This window comes from Podarcis pityusensis (assembly GCF_964106645.2).
Source record: "Podarcis pityusensis genome assembly, chromosome: 5".
NCBI lineage: Eukaryota > Metazoa > Chordata > Lepidosauria > Squamata > Lacertidae > Podarcis > Podarcis pityusensis.
In genome coordinates, this window is record NC_138032.1 from 46023010 (window position 1) to 46049109 (window position 26100).

At 41.6% G+C, this 26100-nt stretch overlaps 1 protein-coding gene across 1 annotated transcript in view; it reads left to right on the top strand.

The window, feature by feature from the left end:
• SORCS3 (sortilin related VPS10 domain containing receptor 3) overlaps positions 1–26100 on the top strand; it is a 445632-nt gene that overhangs the window by 229641 nt on the left and 189891 nt on the right. The window contains exon 4 of the mRNA XM_081005898.1: positions 11178–11336. Within this exon, the coding sequence (XP_080862024.1) occupies positions 11178–11336 (159 nt within the window). The remainder of the gene's footprint in view (positions 1–11177; positions 11337–26100) is intronic.

Genomic DNA, 26100 nt, shown 5'->3' on the forward strand with positions numbered 1-26100 from the left:
CTCCTCCTACTCTCTCTGCGCGAAAGCCTTCTGTGCAAGGTGGACGTAGGCAGCGGAGGACCCCTACTCTCCCCGCTGGTCCCCGGCAAGGAGTCATGGGACCGCCTCGCCGCTTCCCCCATCTGCCCCCCTTCTCCACTGGTGCTACGCTGATTCTCTTCCCCAGAAGATGGGCTGCTCTCTGGAATCCCTCTGGATTTTGCTCTCTCCCTCCGGCACTGATGGCAGTTCCCTGACACATATTGAGAACAAATGCAGCACAACCTTCCATTCTGGAGAGTTACACAAGCATCTTGCAGTAATTGTGTCTTTGAACTAACTGTTAGAGCTGATGGGGGGTTATGTTTTCCACATTTTTCATTGTACAGCTGAGTGTTTGCATCCCCAAAGGGATTGATTGCCAACTACATGAGAGAGATGAGAAGTTTGGGGGTGGGTGGAGTTTGGAGGATGGCAGAAAGCACAGAACTGTCAAGGAATGAACTCTACCTTGTTCCTAGCTTATAGCCTTGGGGCATACTCTTTAGCATAGAAGCTGAAAGGTGATGGTTTATTTCAGTGTTGCAAATTTTCACTCCTCCATTTTTGATCAAGAAGGTTGGTTTTAGAAACCTGTGCAAGGCAATGAAATATTGAGCTTGCGCTTTGTTTTACAAACTACTAAGTAAAGGATAGGGTGCTATTTAATTTCCGTTGGGCGTCTGTCTTGTTCTTTCATTACTGTAGTGAAAGTCACCTTTAACACTTTAAGATTTGCATGGATTTTATGGGATTGCCTTGAAATGCTTGCCAAGGTATAAAAGCCGTATGGCTGAGGTACTTTTATAACACATGCTTCATAAACCCATATAAAGTGAGAAGAGTGCACTTCATCCTATAAGACTGCATCATTATGTTCCAGAAAGATGATAATCTGGAGCTATATCTGCTAATTAAATCTGTTATTAATGTTAATTTCCAAGTAATAATAAGTCATGTTACAAGAAGTTGGAAGAGTAGGTCCAAGCCGGCTGGCCCTTTGGGGTAGAAAAAACCCACAGATTTTTTGATAAAGGATTGAGGCCACTCAGAAGTTGGCAGTTTTGTAATCCCTGTTGGCCATTGGAATATTTACCTGAGGTCTCAGATTAGAACAATTTGCAGAAAGGAATGTCATGAATCACAATGACCCTCTAGGCAGAATTTGAAAGGGAACAAGTTAGGCATGGGAAATTGTAATGCATATAAAATAACTCAATTATAGTGTTGAATTGGAATTGGGATGAGATAGAGCCCCACTCTTGGCAGCTTTCTGGAGACCATTGCAAAAGGCTGATCCCTGATTGGCTACGATCAACCATGTGACCAGGAGAGGACAATTTCTGCCTCTCTAAAGGCTTTAAATTGCCTTTATGGCACAGTATATGGCTAAATCTGAAACATTTATACACACACACATACACTGTCATCCAACCAGGGCTTTTTTTCAGTCAGAGCTCACTGGGAGTTCAGCTTCAGTACCTCTCAGGTGGGTGTAATTGCCATTCTAAGAGAACAATGCATAGTGAGTTCCGGCACCTCTTTTTCTAGAAAAATAGCACTGGTTCCATTGTAATAGAATCTATTACTTGATTCCTGATTGGAAGACTGAAGCAGCCATAAAGGCTGGAAATCATGACAAAAGAATGGCAACAGTTATGAATAGCCATGAAAAAGCTAGGATGAGAGGTGGGATTCACTTATGTCTAGGTTAAACTAAGGCAACAGGGCTTCCACAGATTGGACATGTTAGGTAAATCCTGCCCGTTGTGTCCATGTATACACAGAGCCTGAAAACTGCAGGGTACCGGATTGCTCCTGCAGAGCTAACCAACACATTGAGTCCGGGGCTGGGACTAGCAAGCACCATCCCTGTTCCCCTCCCAACATGTTCCTACTTTCAGAAGGTCTGAAGGTGGTTCTAGCCTACAGAATTTCATTTAACCATCTTGAGTTTGAATTTAAGATAATTCCTGCGGTTGAAGACATGTCGTTTCCGCTAAGCACTCTTGCTTTGGAAAGCATGAATATGCGCTGCATACAGAACCCAATTAGGCCTGCTTTTTCCAGACATTTCTTCAGGTGCAGCTTTATTTTTCTGGGTTTTTTTTTAAAAAAGATGTTTCAGGCACAGCATCTGTGTTCTGTTAATGACAATGGGCGGTTGTTTGTGCCAGGCAGAAGCGCTCTTCTTTAGCCCAGCGGTTATTCCAGCATCAGGATGGTTTTGCGGCTTTCTGTCTACAAAAATTAAACAGAGGCAGGCTAACCTGGGGAGCATATATTCAAAAAGCTGACAAACTGGCTGCCTGCAAGCAAGAGTTTAATGTCCTCTATTTATTCCTGGGAACAAAAGGCATTTATTTCTATCCTGTCTTCTTTATTCATTTTGTAAGATGCTTCTTGCTAATGTAACTCAGCAGTGATATTGTTACAGATATTGTACCTACAAAACTTCTTGGCGCCCATTGAAAGAGGCAGGCTCAAGTAATTTGCACTTGAAATTTATGTTTGGGGTTTTTTTTGTGGGGGAGGAAATTAATAAGGCACAAGGAATGGTAATATTGATAGAAATGTCCCTTTATGGTACGACATAACATTCACAGTCAAAAGGGCTTTCTTTCTTTCTTCCTTTCTTTTGTCAAGAGATGTGGTTGTGTGGGCCAATAAGATTTTTAAGCATTTATGTTTGTAATCCAAACTGAGAATGGGAAGGGGACTAGTGGTGATATAATTTTACAGTCTCTCTGTGTGTAATTTGCTGAGGCTGGGCAAGTGCAGCTGAATTTCAGTAGGCTGTGGGTGGAAGAGGCCTGTTTTCAGGCAGGTCTGTCAGACTCATTGCCCTTTGGCTGTACTGTGATAGGGATGGGCGAGGGAATCTGATTCAGTTTCATGGCAAACTTGCGGCCCATCTGTAATACAGGGATAATAATACGGACTTGCCTTAGTGGGTTGTTGCAATAACTACAGCTAGATAACAGAAGTCTTAAGGAAATCAGCCCTGAGTGCTCACTGGAAGGACAGATCGTGAAGCTGAGGCTCCAATACTTTGGCCACCTCATGAGAAGAGAAGACTCCCTGGAAAAGTCTCTGATGTTGGGAAAGATTGAGGGCACAAGGTGAAGGGGACAACAGAGGACGAGATGGTTGGATAGTGTTCTCGAAGCTACCAGCATGAGTTTGACCAAACTGCGGGAGGCAGTGGAAGACAGAAGTACCTGGCGTGCTCTGGTCCATGGGGTCACGAAGAGTCGGACACGACTAAACGACTAAACAACAACAACAGATAACAGAAGAAGCAAAGACTGCGGCCCCATCTGCACTATGCATGTAAAGCATTGTGATACCACTTTAAACAATCATGGCTGCCCCCACAGAATTCTGGGAAGTGTAGTTTGTTAAGGGTGCTGATAGTTGTTCAGATACCCCGTTCCCTTCACAGTTCTCAAAGTCCCCTGGAAAGAGAGGCTGAACTGGGGCTCTGCGAGGAGAAAGAGAGGGCATGGCTTGCCAAATGCATTCATGACAGAGGTGAGATTCAAATTAGGGGCTCAGTCTCTATGGTTAATTCCAGATGAGCTGTTTCTTAAGCATTCGTCCTGATTAATTTGCAATGGATTCAAATGATAAGAAAGGAGTTTCTGACTAAACATTAGGAAGAACTTTCTGACAGTAAGAGTTGGTTGACTCTTACTGGAAGGGCTGTCTTGGAAGGTGGTTGGCTCCCCTTCATGGGATATGTTTAAATAGAGGTTGGGTGCCCATCTGTCAGGGACTCCTAAGCTGTGATTCCTGCAGAGTAGATGACCCAGGGGATTCCTTCCAACTCTGCAATTCTATGATCCTATGAAATCTACTTTAATTGCACAACTTGAACTTGCCTTGTGTGGTTGAATCCCACCCACAAAACAGTGACAGCTTGGAAGCAGCCTTAGTCAATATGCTATAATGGAGGGTATGGATTAACAAGCACCTGTCAGTCACAATACTTGGCTTGTGGGTTGCATCTGGTCAAAGGGTATAAGCATGATAGGTCTTCTTATTTGTTCTGCCTTCTCAGTTATCAAAATTGTATCTGAGAGAGGACCTCACAGAGAGGTTTTATGCACAACAAAAGTGGAGGGAAACTTAAAGAGATACATTAATTTTGGACCCAGCATGACCACTTATAGGCAGGCTATACCATAATAAGTGGGCAATCCGTCTATTCTTTTATTGTGGAAACGTGCACCTGAGCAAACATGAAAATCATCTGGATTCTTTCAAGAAGGGAACATTAAAATGGGTATGAAGTGAGAAATTCGCTTTGCATCATGGCAGATGAAGATGATGGACTATATGGAACTTGCCGAACTGACTGGGAGACTCCGAGACCAGAGAGAAGAGACTGTGGAAGAAGACTGGAAGAAGTTTAAGAAATATTTGAAAAAATACGTTAATATTTAATAATAAACTTTAGAATAGCTTTTGAAGTGGATATAGTCTGTAGGGTTAGAAGTAGAAGATAGGGTATTTTAAAATAGTATTATTTGTAAGTGATAAAATGTGAAGTTATTTTAAGTGTGATTAAAAAAATGGTTAGAAATTATGATATATGTAAACTGCTAAAGATGAAGTAAAATGAAAATCAGATAGGTGGGACTTGGGGAAGCCCACTTAACAATGTTTAGATAAATAAGGATATGACAAGAATTTGTTCATATTGTTTGTCTTTTCTGTTTGTGTTTTTTATTTGTGTTATAAAATGAATAATTTTTTTTGGAAAAAAAGAGAGAAATTCGCTTTGCATCAAATGCAAACATCTTGTTGGAGGCAGTTTGAATCTGAATGCCAGTTGCTGGGAATCACAAGTGGAAAGAGTGCTGTTGCACTCAGGTGCTGCTTCCAGGCTTCCCATAGGTATCTGGTTGGCAACTATGAAAAGAGGATGCTGAACTAGACTGACCTTTCACCTGATCCAGCAGGACTCTTCTTATGTTAATTAACATATCCCACAAATTCAAATTCAAAGGAAGAAGAAGAAAAGCGATAAAACCCATGAATTCTAGAAACATGCACTTCAAAACTATGCCTTAAAGCAAGTAAACGTTTTAAGATTCAAGCAAGAATCACCTATGGGTGATTCCTGTTTTGACTGGATTTTCTTGCTCCACTGGAATTGCATCCAGGTATCTGGCATTGCAGTCTAGACTGTGCCCTTGCAAATCATTCACAGAACAATTTCTGCAGCCAGGATGCAGAAAGGAAAGGGAAACCTTATTCCCTTCAAGTTCGTTTTGCAGCACTCCCCTGCCCCCAAATAATTTACTTTATATCCTTCTGTAATGGACAGAGAAAAACAATATATAACAAAATGTTCCAGAAAGTAGCAAGGTGAACTATAATTTCCTCTTTAATAAAGGGCTGCCATTTAATCTAATATTATAGAAAATGATTAGATCTTAAAAGGCTATAAATTATATTTGACAACTCTCTGGTGTTCCTTATGGCAATTATAAATGGCGGTCCTGGGCACTGCCAGAGAAGCTGGTGTTTGTTTATTGGCTGCTAATGAAAAGAGATTAATCTAAATCACGAATGGGGTGGATCCTTTGCTGAAGACACATAATAAGAAGAGGTAGTTTTGCCCTTTGACAAATGTAAAGTGTTGTTTTCCACATATATCTATTTTTTATTATGATGATTATTTTGGTTCACATATTATTATTTTGGAGGGGGTTGCTGTGGAAAGGGTTAAATGTTATTAAATAGGGAGATAGGCTCTCACTGCACAGTCTTTTTCTTTCCATGAGCTTTTCCATCTTTGCTTTACTGAAGCTGATACCGTTTTGATTTTCTTGTGTGAACCAAAGCTGGAAAGGCTCCCTGCTGATTTGTATAATCCAAGCCAAACTGATATCGGTTTCAGTAAACCAAAGATGTTGGGGATTTTGCTCATCATCTGTCATGTCTGGGATCAGATTACCAGAAAAAAATGGATACAGCTACGCTTCACGCTCACTCTCCTAGTTGTGCTCAGATGCCTGGGACTCTTATACATATTCAGGCCAAGCTTAATAGATTAGATTTCTATTTTATAGCTCCTTCCTTGAATGAAGCCACAAGCAGACCCCTGTTCCTCCTGTTAGGTTATTTCCGTTCCACCTTAAAAGGGAGCAGGCTTTGTGAGTCAGAGTCTGCGTATTTCCTGTTTCACAGGATGTTTCTGTTGTGTCTTTTGTTTTCACTCTCTGTGTCGTAGACACTGAAGCAGGCAGTCATGTTTTTCTTTGTTCTGATCAACGCTGAATAAAACTTGTAAATAATGCTCTCCTGCGTGCAACTTTTGCTGTGCGTTATCTGCTGATAGAGAGCGTGCGTTGGCTCTAGATGTTAGGCTATTTCTGGAGCTCATGTCGCTAATTGCTGATACTGCGTGTCTACGGGAGATCGATGGATCGTCCGGACACGGCTTGGGGCCATGATGGACTGTGTTTCCCTGGCAGTATCCCAACACCTCCTTCCAGGACCCCCCCCCCCTTTCTCTGCTAGTCTGTTGTAGGTTCTGGAGTGGACTAGTCTGTGATGAATTCTGAAATCAAGGAATTGCTGTTCCACAAATCTTATAGGAAGGTTGTATTGGGATCAGGCTGAAGACATTGATCAGTTCAATCAGGAACTGAACCAGTGAGTGAAATGTAGTAGAGGTCACTTGGTGTGTCTGTGTGTCTGTCTGTGTCTGTCAGTCGTGTGTCTGTCAGTCGTGTGTCTGTCAGTCGTGTGTGTGTGTGTGTGTGTGTGTGTGTGTGTGTGAAGCAGCTAATTGGGAATAGTTCAGAAAGCAAACAATGCAGGTCAAACTGAAGTGTCCCATATTGTCTGCTCCTCAATAGGGATGGGCAAATCTTTCAGTTTTGATTTCTCTCCATTGCTCATTTCCCCAATACAGTGGTACCTCAGGTTACAAACACCTCGGGTTACAAACACTTTGGGTTACAGACTCCGCTAACCCAGAAGTAGTACCTTGGGTTAAGAACTTTACCTCAGGATGAGAACAGAAATCGTGCACCGGAGACATGGCCGCAGCAGGAGGCCCCATTAGCTAAAGTGGTACCTCAGGTTAAGAACGGTTTCAGGTTAAGAATGGACCTCTGGAACGAATTAAGTTTGTAACCAGAGGTACCACTGTATTAAGTTCACTTCTCCAGATATCTGCACCAGTTCACTTTTTTTTAGAAGTCCATATGAAAATTCATCAGGTACTAATTTCTTTTAATATGCACAAATCTGTATGCAACTGTGCCTAATATATAAAGTTTTGTGAAGCAGTTTTCCTGAATATAGTGCACTTTTGTACGTTATTTTCATGAATATATGCACACTTTACCACAGTATATGCATTTTTGTACACATAACTTGGCTAGAGAACTGCATTGCAAAATTCAGAGAAGTACAAATTTTGATAGGTGGCTGCATTTGAGTTTGTGCATTGTTCCTGAAAGTGTGAATTGGGGAGTTTTGCCTTTAAATCTGAGCTGAACTAAATTCCTCCCCTTTTCTACTCCCATTTACTTGTTCTAGATTAGTGAAAGCTATGCAAGTGTGAATACTGGCTAGATCACACCCTTTTATTATGCAAATTCCTTGGTAACGCTTTTGAGGGTAACTAGTTGTTACAGGATGATGTGGAAGGTGAAGCTCATCAGAACCTTATTTCCCTTTTCAACTCAAGGAAGGAGAAAAGCTAGATATTTATACATGAAGGGTAATTAGTGGTATTTTTGAAACAGAGAAAAGGAGCCGGTTTGGGGATGCGAGAAGGGAATTACAGCTGGAGACAAGAATGCAGAAAGCTGGGCTGTGGTAGACTAGAGGGTATCTCTGAGAATCTGATTTGTGGCAGTGGATTTATTGATTGTAGGAATGTTTAACTTCTGCAAACACTGTGAGCTATATTTGCCAATAAACCCATATATTAATGCCAAAGAAGAAGAAGAGAGATTGCAGTGATCTCTCCATGCAAAGGAAGCCAAACTCAGCTGTGCTCTGTATCTGGAAAGTCTGATCACTTGGGAAAGTGGAGATTGCACAAGGAATATGCTCACTTTGCAGAGCTACCAGAGAAAACTTTTTTATTGGTTACTCTTCAGACATGAGTCCTATGTGGTTGCTGCTAGTTGCAATTATTAAGGATATGGGGAGACAGAGCCCTTCTGTGCTCCCCATTCAGAGTTACAGCAAACAACTTGGTTTGCAGGAAACATCCAGGGAAAGCACATCTTCTCTCAGGATATTATGGAAAGATGAGAACTTTGTTCACATGTTTTCCACATCTCCACTGAATATGGAGGCTCAGGAAGATGATCATGTTTCTGGCCCTTTCCAAACCTCCACATGTTCAGTGGATTGTCTGGGCAGAGCCAGTGTTTGCAGAAGTTAAAGTACATAAGCTAGGCATATGTGATCCGGGACTTGGTCTTCTGGAAAGTCTTCAGCTGCATGGAGAGAGCCTAGCTCCACACAACTTGTTCACTTAAAGTATTTTTGCAAGTCTTTGGCTGAATATATGGAGGTAGGGAGCAGAGACAGTGAGCGCCATCACATTCTCCCAGTCAACCTTTTTATCTGAATGTGTGGAGTCCCCTAGAGATACAGCTGGCACAACTTCCTTTGAGCAGAGTTTCCTGACAAAGCAGCTGCAAAGGGAGATATGCCACACACATTTAAACTATAGGGACTGCAAGTCCCCAAATAGCACAACCAGTGCTGTAAGACTGCAATCCTATTCCCACCTACCTGGGAAGAAGGCCTATTGAAGCAAAAAGTGAGTCAACAATGAATCATTGGGAAATTTGGATACCCATCTGCTGTACTCTATAATTAAGACCCTTAACCTCTTTATCCAATTTTAGAACAAGAGGAAATCTTTAATCTGTAACATTCTTCACTTGATAACCTTTAGTGAGTGGCAAATCTGTTTCCCCAGAGAATCTTTGTTTTAAAAGTAACATCCTTCTGAAATGTTTTGCTTTGTGGCAATCTTCCATTCTCTTTCATCTAGTCTGCAGATGTAAGCAAATGTTAGTAATGTGAACTACAGATATCTCTCTTATCCTCTGGATATGAATAAATAGATCAGGAAACAAAGTTAGTCCCAAACAGAAGCTTTCTTGAATCCTGAAAAGGTGATTTAGTTTTCCCCCCAAATAGGGATTAGAGGTGACAACCTTTTTCTCTTTTATTGTGCAATATGGAAGTCCTTTGGGAAGCAAAAAGAAATAAAGGCTTATTTCCGTGGTATACTGAGCTTTTGTCACAGTGGCCCCAGAGATGATAGAGGTGATAATTCCTATTGAACAAAGTTTTTGCTGAAGTGAGGCTTTGAGATTCTCAAAGCTGATTTTTAGTGCCAAGCTGAAATGCTGCTAGCCTGATCTTACACTCTGAAGCAACAGCAGGTCTCCACAGACAAAACTGCTTGTGTGCTACGATTCCAGTTGAACACAAAAAGTACATAATCTGGCATGGGGAAATAAAATTCAGCTTCCTGCAAATTTCAGCTATCAAAAACAAAAAAAGGGGAATATGTCTGAAAATATATGCATGAAAGCTGATCATTCTAATTTAATGGATAGTTGTTCTTATCGCTTGAAAGACCGTGTGAGCAAGGAGTTGCTGAATAAGATAAGAGGTGGAGCTTAGTCACCTACATAGCTCCTCGCTCCTCGCCATGACTATGAAAACTGGAATAAATTATGCAAAATAGGAAATATTGCAGAATAGATCATGCAAAATAAGGCATTATGTAAATTTTCCCTTCTGTGAAATTTATAGCAGCCGTAGAATAAAGCTTTCCTTGTTGCAGAATTTTGGCACATGCGATAAAAATCGGTGACTGTGGAGTATTGTACAGACCATTGCAACCATTTAGAGTTAGCTGAAGGGGTCACATTGAACCTTGTCACTGTGTCTGCCTAATGACAGTGGTGAATTCCTAGGTAGAATGCTTTCCCTTTTTTGCTATCACCAGTATAAATAATTAGCTGACCTAACAAGCTAGTTTGTTTAGTTTCTTAAATTTATTACTTCCCAGAGCATAAACAGAGTAAAAGCATCCCATCGTTGCTGCTGCCCAAATGCCCAGGAAAAGAAAAGTGTATTTGTCTGGCATCAAAATGATGACAGAGTTGATGCTACATGGGCCTTTCAGGAAGGAGCAGTCCATGGATGGAAGCTACTACTCTATGGAGCTCCTTTGAAGCTGGTGCAGAGAGTAGTTTGTCAGATGACAATCTCAGGGTCCATGTAGGTTTGCATGAGGAGAGGTGATGTCGTGAAGAATATCCTTGTACGAGCCAAGAGATGTCAGTGTCAGTTGTGCTATCACAAAGGGCTTGCCAAAGGAACTAAGTTTGGAATAAAACATTTTCGTATACAGTATAAGGCCTTATATAGAGTGGATTGTCATATTTGATATTGACGCTATTATCACTTCAGATGCAGAGTTCAACATTTGAGTGTGGAATATGAAAATCATTCACTGGGCAAAATGTTTAAACCAGGAGTGGGGTGCATCTTTCAGCCTGAGGGCCACATTATCTCACAGAGAACCTTTTGGTGGCCACATGCAGATGGTGGGCGGGGCCAGAGACAAAGGTGGGCAGGGCAATGGATTTGACTCTTACCTTTGTACAGTTATACCCATGCAAAAGCCATAGGGTCTATACATCCATGCACCCCTCTCCACCATTCATACAGGCAAGAGTTCAATGGTGCATTCCAACTAACAATGTAACTATATACAGTGGTACCTCGGTTTAAAAACAGTCCTGTTTACAAAAGATTTGGTTTACAACCTCCGCAAAACTGGAAGTAGTGTCCCGGTTTGAGAACTTTACCTCCGTCTAAGAAAAGAATCCGAACGGTGGGAGGGCACCAGTGGCGGGAGGCCTCATTAGGGAAAGCGCGCCTCGGTTTAAGAATGGTTTCAGTTTAAGAACGGACTTCCGGAATGGATTAAGTTCGTAAACCAAGGTACCACTGTAGGGACAATTCTTACATGTAATGTAACTATATAGGGGCAATTCTTACCACATGATAATAATCTCAAATTAGAATCAGATATGTAGCTAAGCCTATTTCAACCTTTATCCTGTCTTTTCTTTCTTTTTATATAGATAATGCTCTTGAGTGATCCTGAGATTGAAAGTAGCATACTGATCAGTAACGACGAAGGTGCCACCTATCAAAAATATCGGCTCAGCTTCTACATCCAGAGCCTGCTGTTCCATCCTAAGCAAGAAGACTGGATTCTAGCATACAGCCTTGACCAAAAGGTACATTGCTCATGATATATCTTTGCCTCGTTTCAGATGCAATGCTATACCAGTATTTAGTGCTATATGCACTAGAAGCTGTAAGCCTTAGGCACAAGTGCTCTCTCTTCTCTGGTATGATAGGAAGCATTTAAATTGTGAATTAGAGTCCAGCATCATTTCATCAGCCCCAGCTAGCATGACCAATGGCTAGCCATTGTAGTCCAGGAATATCTGGAGGGCCACAGGTTCCAACTACCGTTTAAAATACAGTTTGTTGAAACAAGCCAGGATCAAACCTAACCTATGGTTTGATCATGGCGATCAAATCATGGTTTAGAGTTTCCCCAGACAAACTCTGGTTAGTTTAAAACAGGAAGTGAAAGCTTCTGGCCACTTCCTTTTGACACATTTGGAAGTTGAGAGGGAAGAAGGAAGCAGTGCCTGAACTTTAGGCCGCTGTTGCTCATTCATTGTATACATACTATCTGGTGAATAAAAGTCTGGAGATGTACTGTCTAGTGATGGCAATTCATGCACAGAAAGTTTTTCTTTTTGTGGAGCATCTGTATCAGGTACTCAACAGGTTGCTACAAAGGAGAAAGAAGATTGCATCCAGCAGTGGGGCAAAGCCTGAAAAAATACTTGGTTAACACATTTACATCCAAATGCACCAGCTTCTTCTGAGTGGATGAACATGCATTCACCGGGAAAAAAAATTATAATAATTTTTATTAATTTTTCATTAATAATAATCCAATATAAGCCACATTGATACAATACCAGATCATAACACAATTAAAAAAGCCAATTATTCCATTCCAAATTAAACATTTTTGGGTGACTTCCCATGTTCTGGTCTTGGGGAGATGCTATTGTTGTTCCTTCTCCTGCTTCCATTCTTATTTAATCCAAATAATACCATCCCAATGTTATTCCACTGAACTTTAAATGGTGCTCCCAGGTCCCTGCACAGGGTATTCACCTGCAACTCTCGTTTTTTTGCCTCACACTATTGGCTTCCCCATTTCCAAGCTTGCAAAATGATTTCTAAACATAGGAATTTAAACTACTCTTTGGCTGTAGTCAAGGGCACTCATGGAGTCATGGTATACTGAAAGCAAAATTGCAAAGGGGTCAGGTACATCTGTGCTATTTGTCTTATTTTGAGCTATGTAGAACTCTTCCGTGTTTTAATTCTCATTTAACACAGCTGCCATCCCTGTTTGTTGTAGCATTGTCAGGTGCAAATTGTAACAAAACTGCAGTCCTTTATTATGCCTCAATCCTTAGAGAAAACGTCAATAGGATTCCAGAAACTTAGAAGCTCTGTTTAAGCATTACTCACATTTTAAGAAGAAAAAGAAGAAGGGGTGGCACTGTAGTTTTAGTTCTGCCTTACTATCACATCTCTCCCCCGCTTCCAGTAGCCACATGTTGCACATGATTGGGTGAGCTGAAAGACAGCTTATCAGCGGCAGCGCTGATTGTTGTGGGAGAGCTGGGGTGTGCATGGAGGGGGCGGTTCCTTTCTGTGTGGTTGGCTGACTCTGACATTGGTTTCAGTTGGTTGATAGGATTTCCTGCTGAAATCCAAAAATTGAATTGGCTAGTGATGGCCTTTCTGAGAGACGGGGCTCTGGGGACAGGGTGGGTGAAGCTTGTCATAACAGGTCCTCCTTCACATCACTAATCTGGCACGACTCTTATGTGTGGCTTTCTGCTCACATGGCCATAGGCAACATGTGGTTTCTAAGGGCTGAGGGGAGAGGGCAATTCACCATTGGGGGAAGGTCTAAAAGCACCCCTGCTCCTTGTTCTACATGCCTATTCTGAGCAATGCATGAACAGGGCTATACTGTCTGAAGAAAATAATGTTATCCCGTAGACACTGTAATGTTGACGGCAGACATTTTTCATGAAAGATCATCTAAAAGGATCTCTGTTAGGAACAAACACATTAGTTGTCTTTTTGGTGATGGGGTTATGCATAACTCTTGCAGGATATGGATGAGAGGGTAACTGCAGAGCAATAGTCTTGAAATAACAACAGATTCAAAAGAAGTGCTCGCCATGTAACAGCCTGAAATTTTTCTCGATGGATGTTATTGATGGGATGGCAATTGTCGGTTGTTGCTTTTGCAGAAACCATGCTCCCTCTGTTTGTTGCTTTTTCTTCCCCCTAAAAGCTGGATTCTGATCCTAACCCCTGCTGCAGTGTCTCTTCTCCCATTCAATTTAACAAAGGGGCACATACTGTGAAGTGCTTTCAAATGCAGCAGGAGCTGATATACACCCTTTAGTACTCTGCAAAGCATCATGTATATGGATGATGGTGTTCAATGGACGGGTGAATAAAACAACATGGAGACCAGTTTATAATTTTTCAAGATATAGTCACACCCATTTTCAATCTTTTTAGAATACTGAATTATTTGTAAACATTGAAATTAGCAAGTTCCCCAACCTTGTCAATGCATGCTTTAATTCAAAAGCTGTGATTTGTTCCTCAATTAGACCAGGCCAGATCTCTCAGGGAAAATTCAGTGTATCTTCTCTCTTCTGCAATGCCCCTTGCTTTAAAGAGCCCATGTATCCAACACATCCTAAGTTCTTCTAGCCAGAGCTGGACCATTGAGCTCAGAGAAGCAATGAATTGTGGTCACATTCTTTCCCAAAGCTGAGGGAGTATAGAAGCATATATGCCTCAGGTTTCCTACTTTTTCATGAGCACATGCATATCCCCAAGGAATATATAGACTGGGGGAAGAAGTGGGGCAGACGATGGGCACCAGCTATTATTATTTTTACCTTTCAAGTGCTACCTGTGGAACATTTACTGCAGGAGATGGTCTTGCAATCTAACAAAAATGATGGCAATGATCCCTAGGCTTTTGAGGGAACAAGTACAAAACTGCTTTCATATGGAGGTTTCTTTTGGGGTGTTGGATATGCTCATTACAAATATCATGACTCAATGATGTCTTAGTATTGGCGTACAGCGTTTTTGTGATCTCCTGTTTGCCCATGCAACAGATGTTTAGAATTGTGAGCTTTGTGTGGAACACATTGTAACGTTTTCCACAGTGAACTTCTACCTCAGATTTTGGAATGTCTGTTGGAGCATGCACAAGAAGCAGGGGAAGATCTTTGGCTCAGCAGTTATATTTGTGAAGTGTCCCGGCTTTCCCTTGGAGAGTAAATTCATTAGTGGCCCATTGAACAATGTCTCCTGTGCTGCAATATACCACAGTCCCCAGGTCTTTTACTGCCTGACCTAAGTAATTTAATGCACTTTAAAGTGTTCTATTATATACTGCACCAGTAACCACAGATAATAACTTGAATATAGCCTTTACCTTGTTAACAGAAGGCACCAGGTTCACATTGCTATTTCTTTGATGATGCCACAGTGACATTTGCAGATGCAAAGCCACTGTAAATGTAGAGTTCTTTACTGTGCCAGGCAGTCATTGTATGAAAGGACTTAGCCAAATGTCAGTCCTTTTGCAAGCTCAGATGTTCGGTGTATCCAGGAATTTCGCAGTATGAATTGAAAGACCCAATATATTTGTTTGATGTTGCTGAATGGTTTGATGTTACTTTTAAGCTAGAATATATATATATATATATATATATATATATATATATATATATGCCTGTGTTTGGACAAAGACCACGGTAATAAAGAAACAAATGATCAGCTGCTGGGTATATGATGTGTCTGTCAGGAAACTCAGTGGTAATCCAGGCTAGGGTTGGTTTGGGTTAGAATACCCAAATTCTATAACTCCCCACTCCTAAATTGTGAGATTGAATGTTCCAAATTCTGCACTGATTTTTGTGTGTGAAAGGAGAAAATATATGTACGTTCATTTTCTTTAAGAACATAAGACGACCCTGCTCAACCAAGCCAATGGGCCATGTCATCCAACATCCTGTCCTACTGTGGCCAGCCACATGCCTTTGGGAAGCCTGCAAGCTGGACATGAGCAAAGCAGCCTTCTGCAAGTCCAAGCGACTGGTATTCAGAGGCATAATGTTAAAGTGGGGGGGGGGAGATCATTTTTCGGTGACTGGATGCTGGCGTAAAGACCTCAAGACCTTCCCCTTGTGGTCTCTTCTCCCCATTCCACGGGTCTCGAGCCACTACTCCACCCCTCTATACTGCTGAGTATGTGCTCAATCACATGGTCTGCTTTTTAAGCTCAAAGGGTTATCTGGTAGGGGAGATAAAGGATGCTGGCATGTGGGGCAGATATGTTCACATTCTCAGCAGAACTCATAGAGGAGGGAGAAAGGTTGTTTTCTGCTGCTCCAGAGAAGCGGACACGGAGCAATGGATCCAAACTACAAGAAAGAAGATTCCACCTAAACATTAGGAAGAACTTCCTGACAGTAAGAGCTGTTCGACAGGGGAATTTGCTGCCAAGGAGTGTGGTGGAGTCTCCTTCTTTGGAGGTCTTTAAGCAGAGGCTTGACAACCATATGTCAGGAGTGCTCTGATGGTGTTTCCTGCTTGGCAGGGGGTTGGACTCGATGGCCCTTGTGGTCTCTTCCAACTCTATGATTCTATGATTCTATGATTCATTACCTTGGGACATGCCATGGCTTTAGTGAGGAGGCTGTTTCAGAGGTTTGATGGTGGCAGTGGAATTCAGCTTTGGTTCAGAAATTCATAGAACTGATAGAATCGTAGAGTTGGGAGGAACCACGAGGGTCATCTAGTCCAGCCCCCTGCAATGCAATACTCTTTTGCCCAACATGGGATTAAGAGTCTCATGCTCTACCTACTAGCTATCACTTTCTAATAAATGGCTTATTACTAAAAACACCTGTCACAATGTTGCTAATCAAACAAGTTGTAAAATGCAAGAGCTTGGCAATCAAAGGCCTCATCTTCCACTAAGTATATTCATCATCAAGATTCTTCATTAATCTATATATCCCCACCTATGAGTTGCTGAATTAGATGTTTGAGGTAGTATGGCAGTGTGCCATCTCAGCACACCTGGTAGTCAATCTCCATCCCAGCAAGGTCTTCCCAGTAATCACAGTGCTGAAATTTGAAAGTCTAATTCCACGTATGGAGTCATCATGACTTCCGAGACTATATAATGTCTGCATGCATTTAAAAGAATGACAAGAAAATGGGTTGTATGGTGGGGAGCAGAGAGAGGGAGGGCAAGGCAAGTTACATAGACATGAAAGTTAGAAGCAGGACTCCCATAATTCCCAAATCTTTTCACAAATCTTTTCAAAGTGAGATTTAAACCCCGTCTTAACATTATATGCACTACTACTTAACTCTAGATCATTGACAGTAGCAAATCCAGCCCCTGATAGAATCCAACAAACTAACAGCTACCTTAACAGCTTACATAATTTCCATCTACATCTTTTCAATAAATATTTTATATCTATAAATATCTATCTATAAAAATATTTTATATCTATAAATATCCTTAGATGGGCTCAGAATAAGCTGAGCAATTTCTCACAACGTTTGGGCAAATGCTCATCTCATTCCACAGCAATGCAACTTAAATCAGATCCTGTCATATCACCACTGATGAGGCGCGGACAGATCCAGTAACTCCCCCAACCTTCCCACTCAACTGTGAGCCTACCACTGGAGTCGCAGTGCCAATGCCAGGCAGAAAAAAAGATTCTTCCCTCCCACAGCTAGGGTCAAAGTTGGAGCCACAGTGTCAGGACTGTGCTGTGAGCAGCAGTCTCTGAGATGAGCCAAGAATTAGACAAGACAGTGGTGAGGGCCAAAGAGCAAACCAGGAGACAGGACTGAGGAGTAACTAAGGATACTAACCAGTCCTCATGAGGAATTCGTGTTCAATCAAGACTGGACTGGAAGAGGAAGCACTTTGTATTGCTTCCTGCCCAGAAGGTTCCAATTGCCAGCCTGGGTGGGCAGAGTCAGTTCAGAGAAGCTGCCACCTGCAGTTCAATGGGGCAGCTACACCCAGATTCAGCATTTCCTGACACATAGCTAGATGATGATGATGATGATTCTGTGAACCTTGAGATCTTATGATGAAGGGCTGTATATAAATCTAATAAAATAAATGAAAAAAATGAGAGAGCTGGTGTGTGGGCAGAATCGTTGGGAGACAGAAGGTTGAGATGCCACGGACAGTGGATAGGGGTTGAGCTGTCAGACTCGAATTAAAATAGCAGCATGAGTTTCATATTCCAAGCCAGAGGATTATGAAACTCGACAACAGCTTTGCATTTCTTAGCCTCTGCTGAAGGTTAAGGACCTGATGAAGAATCTATCCACTGCAAATTCCATTCTAGAATGTGCATTATGCGGCGTAGATGGTTAGATAAGGCATTTTTATGCACTTCATGCCTGTGTGACAACCGGCAATTATGTAAACCTTTGTTACATTTAAATGCAGTCTAGCACTTGGAAAGTGTTTCCTGTTTTCAAAACGGTAATAGTCTGCGGAAACTTCAGCAGTGCCGAGTCTCGCTTCTTTTCTGTACACATCACTAGATTGTTCGGTTTGAAACTACAGGTATTTTACCTTGTCATGTGCTGAAATAAAGTGCAGCGGCTATCTTTTATTCGCTTGCACTGAGCAAGTATGAAAGGAGGAGTCTGGGGGATTAAAAAAAGATGTTGATCCACATATGTTGACTATAATAAGCCAAAGTACAAGCCTTCTGGAATATGGCTTGTAGGAAAATTGTGGTAATAGCAGGCAAAACCTTATTACTTGGTCTTCTGTCCTTCTCAATGTGAATGGCACCCAGAATCAAATACAGGAATGAAGTCAGTGAGCTCACAGTTCAGCATTATGGCAGCAAAAATTGTAATGGTGCAACACAGGAAGCGGACAAAGTCAGCTCCATATATTTTTCTGCCGGAGTTGAAGAGCAGGATGGTTTGCATCGCACCACACTCCTTCCCTAAATTCATACATATAAAAGCCAAAAGCCAAACATACTGGCATTTGAATCTTAGACTATACATTTAAAGCAGTATCTCACTGTTTTAATAGACATGCCTCCGCCAAATAATCCTGGGAATTGTAGTTTATTGTGGGTTCAGAGAGTTATGCAGGCTAGCTCAGGCTGCATGGCTTACCTGCAAGTGTCCACTGTCCACCATTCAGCATCTGTAACCTGAGGCAACCGCCTCACTCTACCTAATGGTACAGCTGGCCCTGGAAGCTGAGTGATACTCCATGAAACCATTGGTCCATTTAGTTCAGTATTGTCTAAGCTGATTGACTAGCCACAACTTTTCATGGTTTTAGACAGGATTCTTTTCCCGCTCTTCCTGGATATGTCAGGGATTCAACCTGGGATTGCATACAAAACATGTGCTCTACAGCCCTTTCCTCAAATGTACACCCCTTAGGATTTGAATCCAGGACCTTTCAGAATCTAAGTAAAAAAATCACACCCATAGAGAGGCAAAACACAATGAAAAAACACCTCAAACTCCCATTGAAATTTAGTGCTTTTGAAAATATAGAATATTGCTATCATGGGCAAAAGACAACCAATCAGCTTTAAGTTTCATATGGCCTTGCAAATGTCTCACACTTTGGGGGGTACTTGAGCCTCGTTTGTATGCTGCTCAGAGCCCACAGGAGAAACGATGGATAAAACTCTCAAATGTAGATCAATGTGCATTGATTGATTTAAGCAAATGGAGGTGATATGAGGGAGAATGACTTTCAGCATGAGAGTAATATGCACAGCAAAAAAGATGAGTTTTTGTGAGATGTTTTAAAATGATTTAATCTTGTAAACGTAGTATATTTAATACGATATAGTTCAGTTGGCTTATTGTATTTATTTACTGACCTGGATTGTAATGTAAATGTTTAAAAAGTAGAGTGAAATAAAGAAAGTGGCCCTCTATATTCTTCCTCCTCCTCCTCCAGTATTCTTATATCTCCAACATTTCCCCAATCTGCTGCTCATGGAAGCTGACAATCAATAGAGAAACAGTTATAGAAAATAATAATGGAAAATAATGTATCATTTAGACCACGAAGTCATCACACACACACACACACACACACACACTCACTCTGCAGGCTCCTTGTATAAACAGAATCCCTCACCTCCTCGCCTATATCTCCCACTGCTCAGACACATGTTGTCTCCAGTGAACAGCTAAGACTTCAAAGTGTAGTACTTAATAAATCCCACAGCAATTTAAGTAATCAGAAATGGTAGAGGAAATACAGCAGAATAATCAGTTAATAGTACAGCAGTAAAAAAATTGCAACACAATAATCAACTAACAACAGCAAACAAAATTACACAGTATTGTATCGTACCATTCTCTTTTCCCTTCTGCAGTAGCAGCAGCAATATTGGGGGGTGGGGGTTTGATGGTTTATGTTATTATTTATTGCCATTCTTTGAGAGGAAGGGTAGGATATAAGTGGAATTACACACACACACACACACACACACACACACACAGGTGTGGGTGTCTGGGCTGCTGTGTCCTTCTTGTGCGCCCTTCAGCCGTAGGGCAGCTGAGAAGGACATGATAGCTCACGATGGCTTTCACCTCCCAAATCTGTGCCCGGGGCAATGCCCCCCCCCAGCCCGCCATGCTACACCACTGCATTATTATGCATAATTCTATCTTGTGTAGCACTACCTAGGGATCCTATGGGATGGAGGGCAGTATAGAAATTGAAGTAACAAATGAATATATAACCGTCCTGTAAAATGCAGTTCTGTGAATCATTATGGAGAGTGTAAGTATAGCCAATGGTTATACATCAAAGATCGAATGTACCATTGCAACAAAGATGATAATAAAATGAATTGGAAAGACAGTGAAATGTTAAATGGCCTGTCAACATTAGGTGATGTCTGTGGCAGAGCAAAAAATAAAATAAAATACAAATATAGCAGTCAGCCTCTAAGGATTGCTAGCTGCTTGATCTTACCTATAAATGGTTTTGTGACTACGTTACTGGATACCATATCTTTCAAGCTGGCAGGGTTTACCACAGCATGTTTAATAGGGCAGATATGCAAAAATATTTGCTGTTGAAAAAGAAAATCCCAAGTTCAAGAGTATTTAACAGCAACTTGGGGAAGCAATTTCTTGAATATGGTAATCATGCAAGGAATCGGAATCACTTAGCTTCATTTACAAATCATGAATATGTAACAGTGCCTTTAAATGAAAGGATGGCTAAAACAGAAATAGTGTTTGCTCAATTCATTAAAGAGAAGACAATTTATCAGTGCCGTTTCCCCCACCCTTCCTTAAAGAGCAGCCGTATGCAAATACTAGAAAATCAAGACCCAGTGTTAATTCTTCAGCGTGATGAATATTTTTATAATCCTAATTAGCTCTAGTCATTTAGTCTCGCAATTTTCCCCAATCTAGCCAATTTGAAATGAAAATAGATGCCTTGATTACCAAACTCATTAGCAAAGGAGCACCCTTTCCCCCCACTGGTTCCCTTTTAGTGCAGATACTGTCTGAATCAAGTGTGGGACACTTGTGTTGTCAACTGCTGCAAGTGGAATAAAGCCTTAATTGTTAGGACTGTAAAATATTTGTATCGCTGCACATTCCATTGCAGTGCAATGCATCACTCATTGCATGTAAGAAAAACAACTTCTTAAATGTTTTAATTAAGTGGAGTTGCTACGCCAGGTCATTTTTATAAAGTCAAATGTCACAATGGTTTCCATCTGAAACATGGAAAGTGTGAATGTCGACAAGGAGAAGTATGACTCTGCATTTATCATCCCGATTATGTTAATACTGGTAGTTTTAAAGGAAGATGAGGAATTTAATTATGCAGCAGCAACCCGCTTATTTTGAGAAGCGCCACGATGCATTCTGCCCTAGCAAAACACTGAACTCTGAATACATGATTTGCCTTTGCAAACAAACAAAACTGACTGTGAAACCAGAATAAGACTAATGAATTCTTTTTCCTGGAAAATATCTCAATATGTTTTCCCCAACCCCTTGAAATGGACAAGTCTACCTAGAATAAAATCATTCTAGGTATATATAGTATCTCCACTTCCATCTATGCAAGCAGCACTTCTGTTTATTTTAGTTTCTGGTTATTTTGGTCATTTCGGCAAATATGGTTGCACTATTATTATAGGTTTGATGTCGACTTCCTTTCATTAGGGGGGGAAAAGGGAACAAGCCAATCGCCAGTCTACGCTACTTTTCTTTCCTTTGTCTGCAAAGCATGCAGTGTTGGTGGACAGGGTGGTTGGAAGGGGCAAGGCAATAGGTAGGAGGATGTTTCAGGTTATAGCACAATCTCTTCCAAACTGTACGTTTGGTATTTATTAGTCTCAAAAGAGAAACAGCTGGAAGTCCAATAAAAAAATATTCAGGAAGGCTGTGATAATCTTCACATTTATCTGTAATTTTGAGTGTCTAAATAATTTGATTCTGCTTGAAGAGCAGCACTCATTTGCCATTCTTCCCTTCTTGACTTCAAACGTGCAGTTTGGTGCTGTTTTAAGTTTCTACCTTCTATTTCCCTGATAAGTGACTGAAGTGACTGCCTCAGGTGGTGGGATCCCATTGAGACGAGAGGTGGTGGGATCCCATTCACACGAGACATATGCCATGTCTTCACTTGCTGCTGAAGTTGTCGCCTGGGTTAATGCCACATTTTGTGTGAATTAGGCTGCTGACATTCTCCAGCTTCCATGGTGCCCACAAGGATTCACAGTGACACAGCTGAAGTAGCTTTGCTGAATCCATTCCTGACCTGCACCCATTTTGGAGCAGGAAGGCTCCTTGAAGAATAGCAGTGAGTGTCAGAAGCTGAATGCAGTGGCATCCCATGAACTTTTCGCTTAATACATTACTGGCTATTGTTCTTTTTGATTTTACCAATTGATTTAATGCATTCCAATCATTTTAACTCCACAGTTATATTTTTATATCTCTCTGTTCTATACACCACCATTATCTTCTTGAATGGTGTTGTAAATTATTTGAGTGACTAAATACATTTGCTCCCATTGGGCAGCCGGGCTGAATTTCAGGTTAAACAGTTAGAACACAGCAGAAAGGAAGAATACCATGCAACTTCACTGTTTTGTCTATCTCCTGCTTAGGATCCCACATTTCTTGACTTGACAACAGTACAGAATCCAAAATTTTTCTTGCGACACTCTGACTTCTGTCACCTTCAGCATCTGCTCAGCTCAGCTGCTGACTCTGCTGGGCTTTGTCTTTCCTGCTGACTGTGGGCAGTTTGGGTAGCTTTTGCCCTTGCTCCAGGCACCAACTTGACTAGGTGCTAGGATTTTGAAATCTGCTGATCAATTCCCTTTGGGGACTTGTAATCAAGAAGGGCAAGATTAATCATTGAATGTAATAGTCCCCCAGGGGAGTCATGTTGTGGGGAAAGCAAGGTTGCTTAATAAACAACTAGGTGCAAATTGAAACTGCCTTCAGCATCATTGGACAATGAAATACATTTACGTTGGTTGGCATCCGTCTGTCTTGGGAGACAATAGAAGAAGAGGATAACACAAATGTACTGGACAGATATCTTACTACTTTGTTCTAGTAGAGAAGAGGTACATGCATATTTGAAAATGACAACCAATTCATGCTTAAGGAAAGGCAAGGAGCGATAATATTTATAATTCGATCATAACAACCAAATAAACACTGAAGAGGGGGAAACAAAATCTAAAAGAACACAGTAAAACAATTAAAAGTATGTACTAAGATGGGCTTATAACAGAGCCTGTTAACACAGCGCAAGATGTGATCCAGTACTGAGCAATGAAAAGAATAACATCACAGGTTTACAGTATACATGCAGAATCAATTAGTTGTCTCCTCTAGTTGTCTTCTGATCATGTCATTCCGATGCTCCACCTACATCACTGCCTCATTGTCACTTGAAATTGGTTGCAGCGTTCTAGTGCTCACCTGTCTAAAGTTCTCCTCCTTCATCTCTTCCATCAGTTTATGTTGCAAGTGTTCAAGAGAGGAGTAGTGTCAGTTATGTACTCCTTTCTCCTAGCTCTCAAAACAGGAAGGCACTTCTAAATACAATGTCCCCTTTTCTGAGTGTCCACACTGAAGACAAACTCCCATGTGATGAAAATACCTAGCACTTGATGGACTGTCTTCTGTGGTAACGTTTATCTTCTGAATCCATAAGGTGAAATCTCCATCTGTGGCAAACTTTGGTTGTCAGGAAGCAGAAGCAAATGGGTGTGCATGACTTGCACACCTGCAGTTTGCACCCCCCACAGTAATGTCCAAAGAAGAAACGTCTACATCACCACAGTGAAATATGAGAAGCAGTACGCGTATCTGGAACTTGCACATTTCTTTTCAGGAGACATGTGAACTCTCCTCTTCAGGCATTATGCCAGAAGCATCAAAACCAAATATGTTGGTGCTGACATGCTTTTGCATCTTCTGGATAATTCAAGAAGCCACCTGGTTGTGAATCCATACAGTTAATCTCTTGCAGGATGAGGAACAGAGCATGGGTTTGCACAGAAAGCTAGGACCTCTGTAGTTTACCAGCTACATGGAAGATACTTGAAACCTTTTTCTTTTTACCAACCATGCTACGTCATGTGTGTGACACTGAAAGTCACGTCCCTGGCATGCTGATTTCCTACACCACCTGGGATGTCTCCAATCTTCTGGAGGAAGCAGCTGCCCAGGCTCACGCCCATTGAAGACAGGTTTTTCTGTAGTAAAACGTGGTTTTGTCGCTTTCCAGTGGTTGGTTGCCAAGGGACCAGACATCAGGCCTGACTGGATTTATTTGAAATGTCCAGAAGATGGCGATATTTGCCTTCAAAAGACGTTCTACCTGTCATTACTATGTGCTACCTAACTAGCCTCACCACAGGGACTCTTTTCCTCCAACCCCATGATTTCAACAGTGCCTTTATTTTGCAAAGCCTTGAAGATAGATGTACTTCAGAAACAATTTTAGAAATCTTATTCGCTGTATATAGAAATTCTAATTCTGGCTGCAATCCTATACCTATTTATGCACTCTTAAGCCTACAGAGTTCCATAGCATTCAGTACGTAGGGACAGGTTGATGCTGCCATTTCTTTTTCTCTTCTCCCCCTCTTTGTTCGTATTTCATTGAGCATCATGCTTAATTTTGGAACTTGCTTTAATATAATGCCTACTGTTAAGCAGTTTTGATGGCAGAAGTGAAGGACGTTGTTGTCACCTTTAGCTGTGATATTGCCATTTAAGACAAAAAATTAGTCTAAGGTAAGCAGCTATCCAGTGGAGCAGATGTGGTTTGGATCCACCGAAAAATCAAGAAAACCAATGAAGTATGCAGGAAACTTCACTGTGAACCAGTTTGGTCATTAGGCCATATCCGCAGCTATCGTAAATCAAGGCATTGTTAGGAAAGGAGCTAGAGAAGATGTTGTATCATCCCCCAAAACAAAACAAATGGCATGTTCTGATTGTAGCATCAAGTCTTCTGTTATAAAGCCAGCTTGCTAGGGGATATGTCGAGGCCCCGTTGAGCTAATCTGACTCGGCACACATCACTTATGCAGCGATAACAATCCCTCAAAATCTATGAAGCTAGCAACAGCAAAGGTCACATCTGCAGAAGCCTCTCTCTCTTTTCTTCTTGTTCAAATTGTTAGGTATGGTCGCAGCTCAACCTTTGGAGGCTGCCAGATTCATAAAGGTGAAAGGAACCTCATGGGCCATGTAGTCTAGTCTTGTGCCCAGCAAGAATGCCGGCACCAAAATCATCGCCAAGAAAGTGACCATGCAGTTTCACAGAGCTTAAAGCCATGCTGCTCTTTATAGTAGTGAATTAGCATTGGAAATAGACGCCATGTCTCGCAATTCAGCCTCAGTGCTGAGGCTGGTGGTTTTTTTGTCTCTTTTTCTTTTAACCTTTTCTCATGCATATGGATAGGCAGAATATGACCAAATTGGGATAATTCTCAGAGGCATAGTGGAAATTGATCAGGAGTAGGAAGGTAGAAGGGACGTGGGTGGCACTGTGGGTAAAAGCCTCAGCGCCTAGGGCTTGCCGATCGAAAGGTCGGCAGTTCGAATCCCCGTGGCGGGGTGCGCTCCCCTTGCTCAGTCCCAGCGCCTGCCAACCTAGCAGTTCGAAAGCACCCCTGGATGCAAGTAGATAAATAGGGACCGCTTACTGGCGGGAAGGTAAACGGCGTTTCTGTGTGCTGTGCTGGCTCGCCAGATGCAGCTTTGTCCTGCTGGCCATGTGACCCGGAAGTGTCTCCGGACAGCGCTGGCCCCCGGCCTCTTAAGTGAGATGGGCGCACAACCCTAGAGTCTGTCAAGACTGGCCCGTATGGGCAGGGGTACCTTTGCCTTTACCTTTAAGAAGGTAGAAAGGGGTGGGTGGGTTCTGGACTCTTGTGAGATCTTTATTGTCCAAAGGCCTTTAAACACAAATTTGCACTGAGACATCAGGCAACATGTCTGTGGAGGCACTTGAAGAATGAGGGAATGGGGAGTATTGGGTAGATATGTTGCAGGCTAACACTATTAGACATGGCCAATCTCTGCTGTATTATTTCTCCTGGTAGTCCTTGATGTTGGAGGTGTACTTTCTTTTGAAGACATAATAGTCTTCATAATGTAGATCTAAATGTAGATCTAAAGTAAACATGGATTGAATGAATGGATAAAACAAACTAGGATAAACTTACACCTCAAACTTATGATGTGATAGGGAAAAGCAAGCCCACCCCTTGCTATCAACGTGCAGGGAGGTGTTTTTGTTCTGGTGTT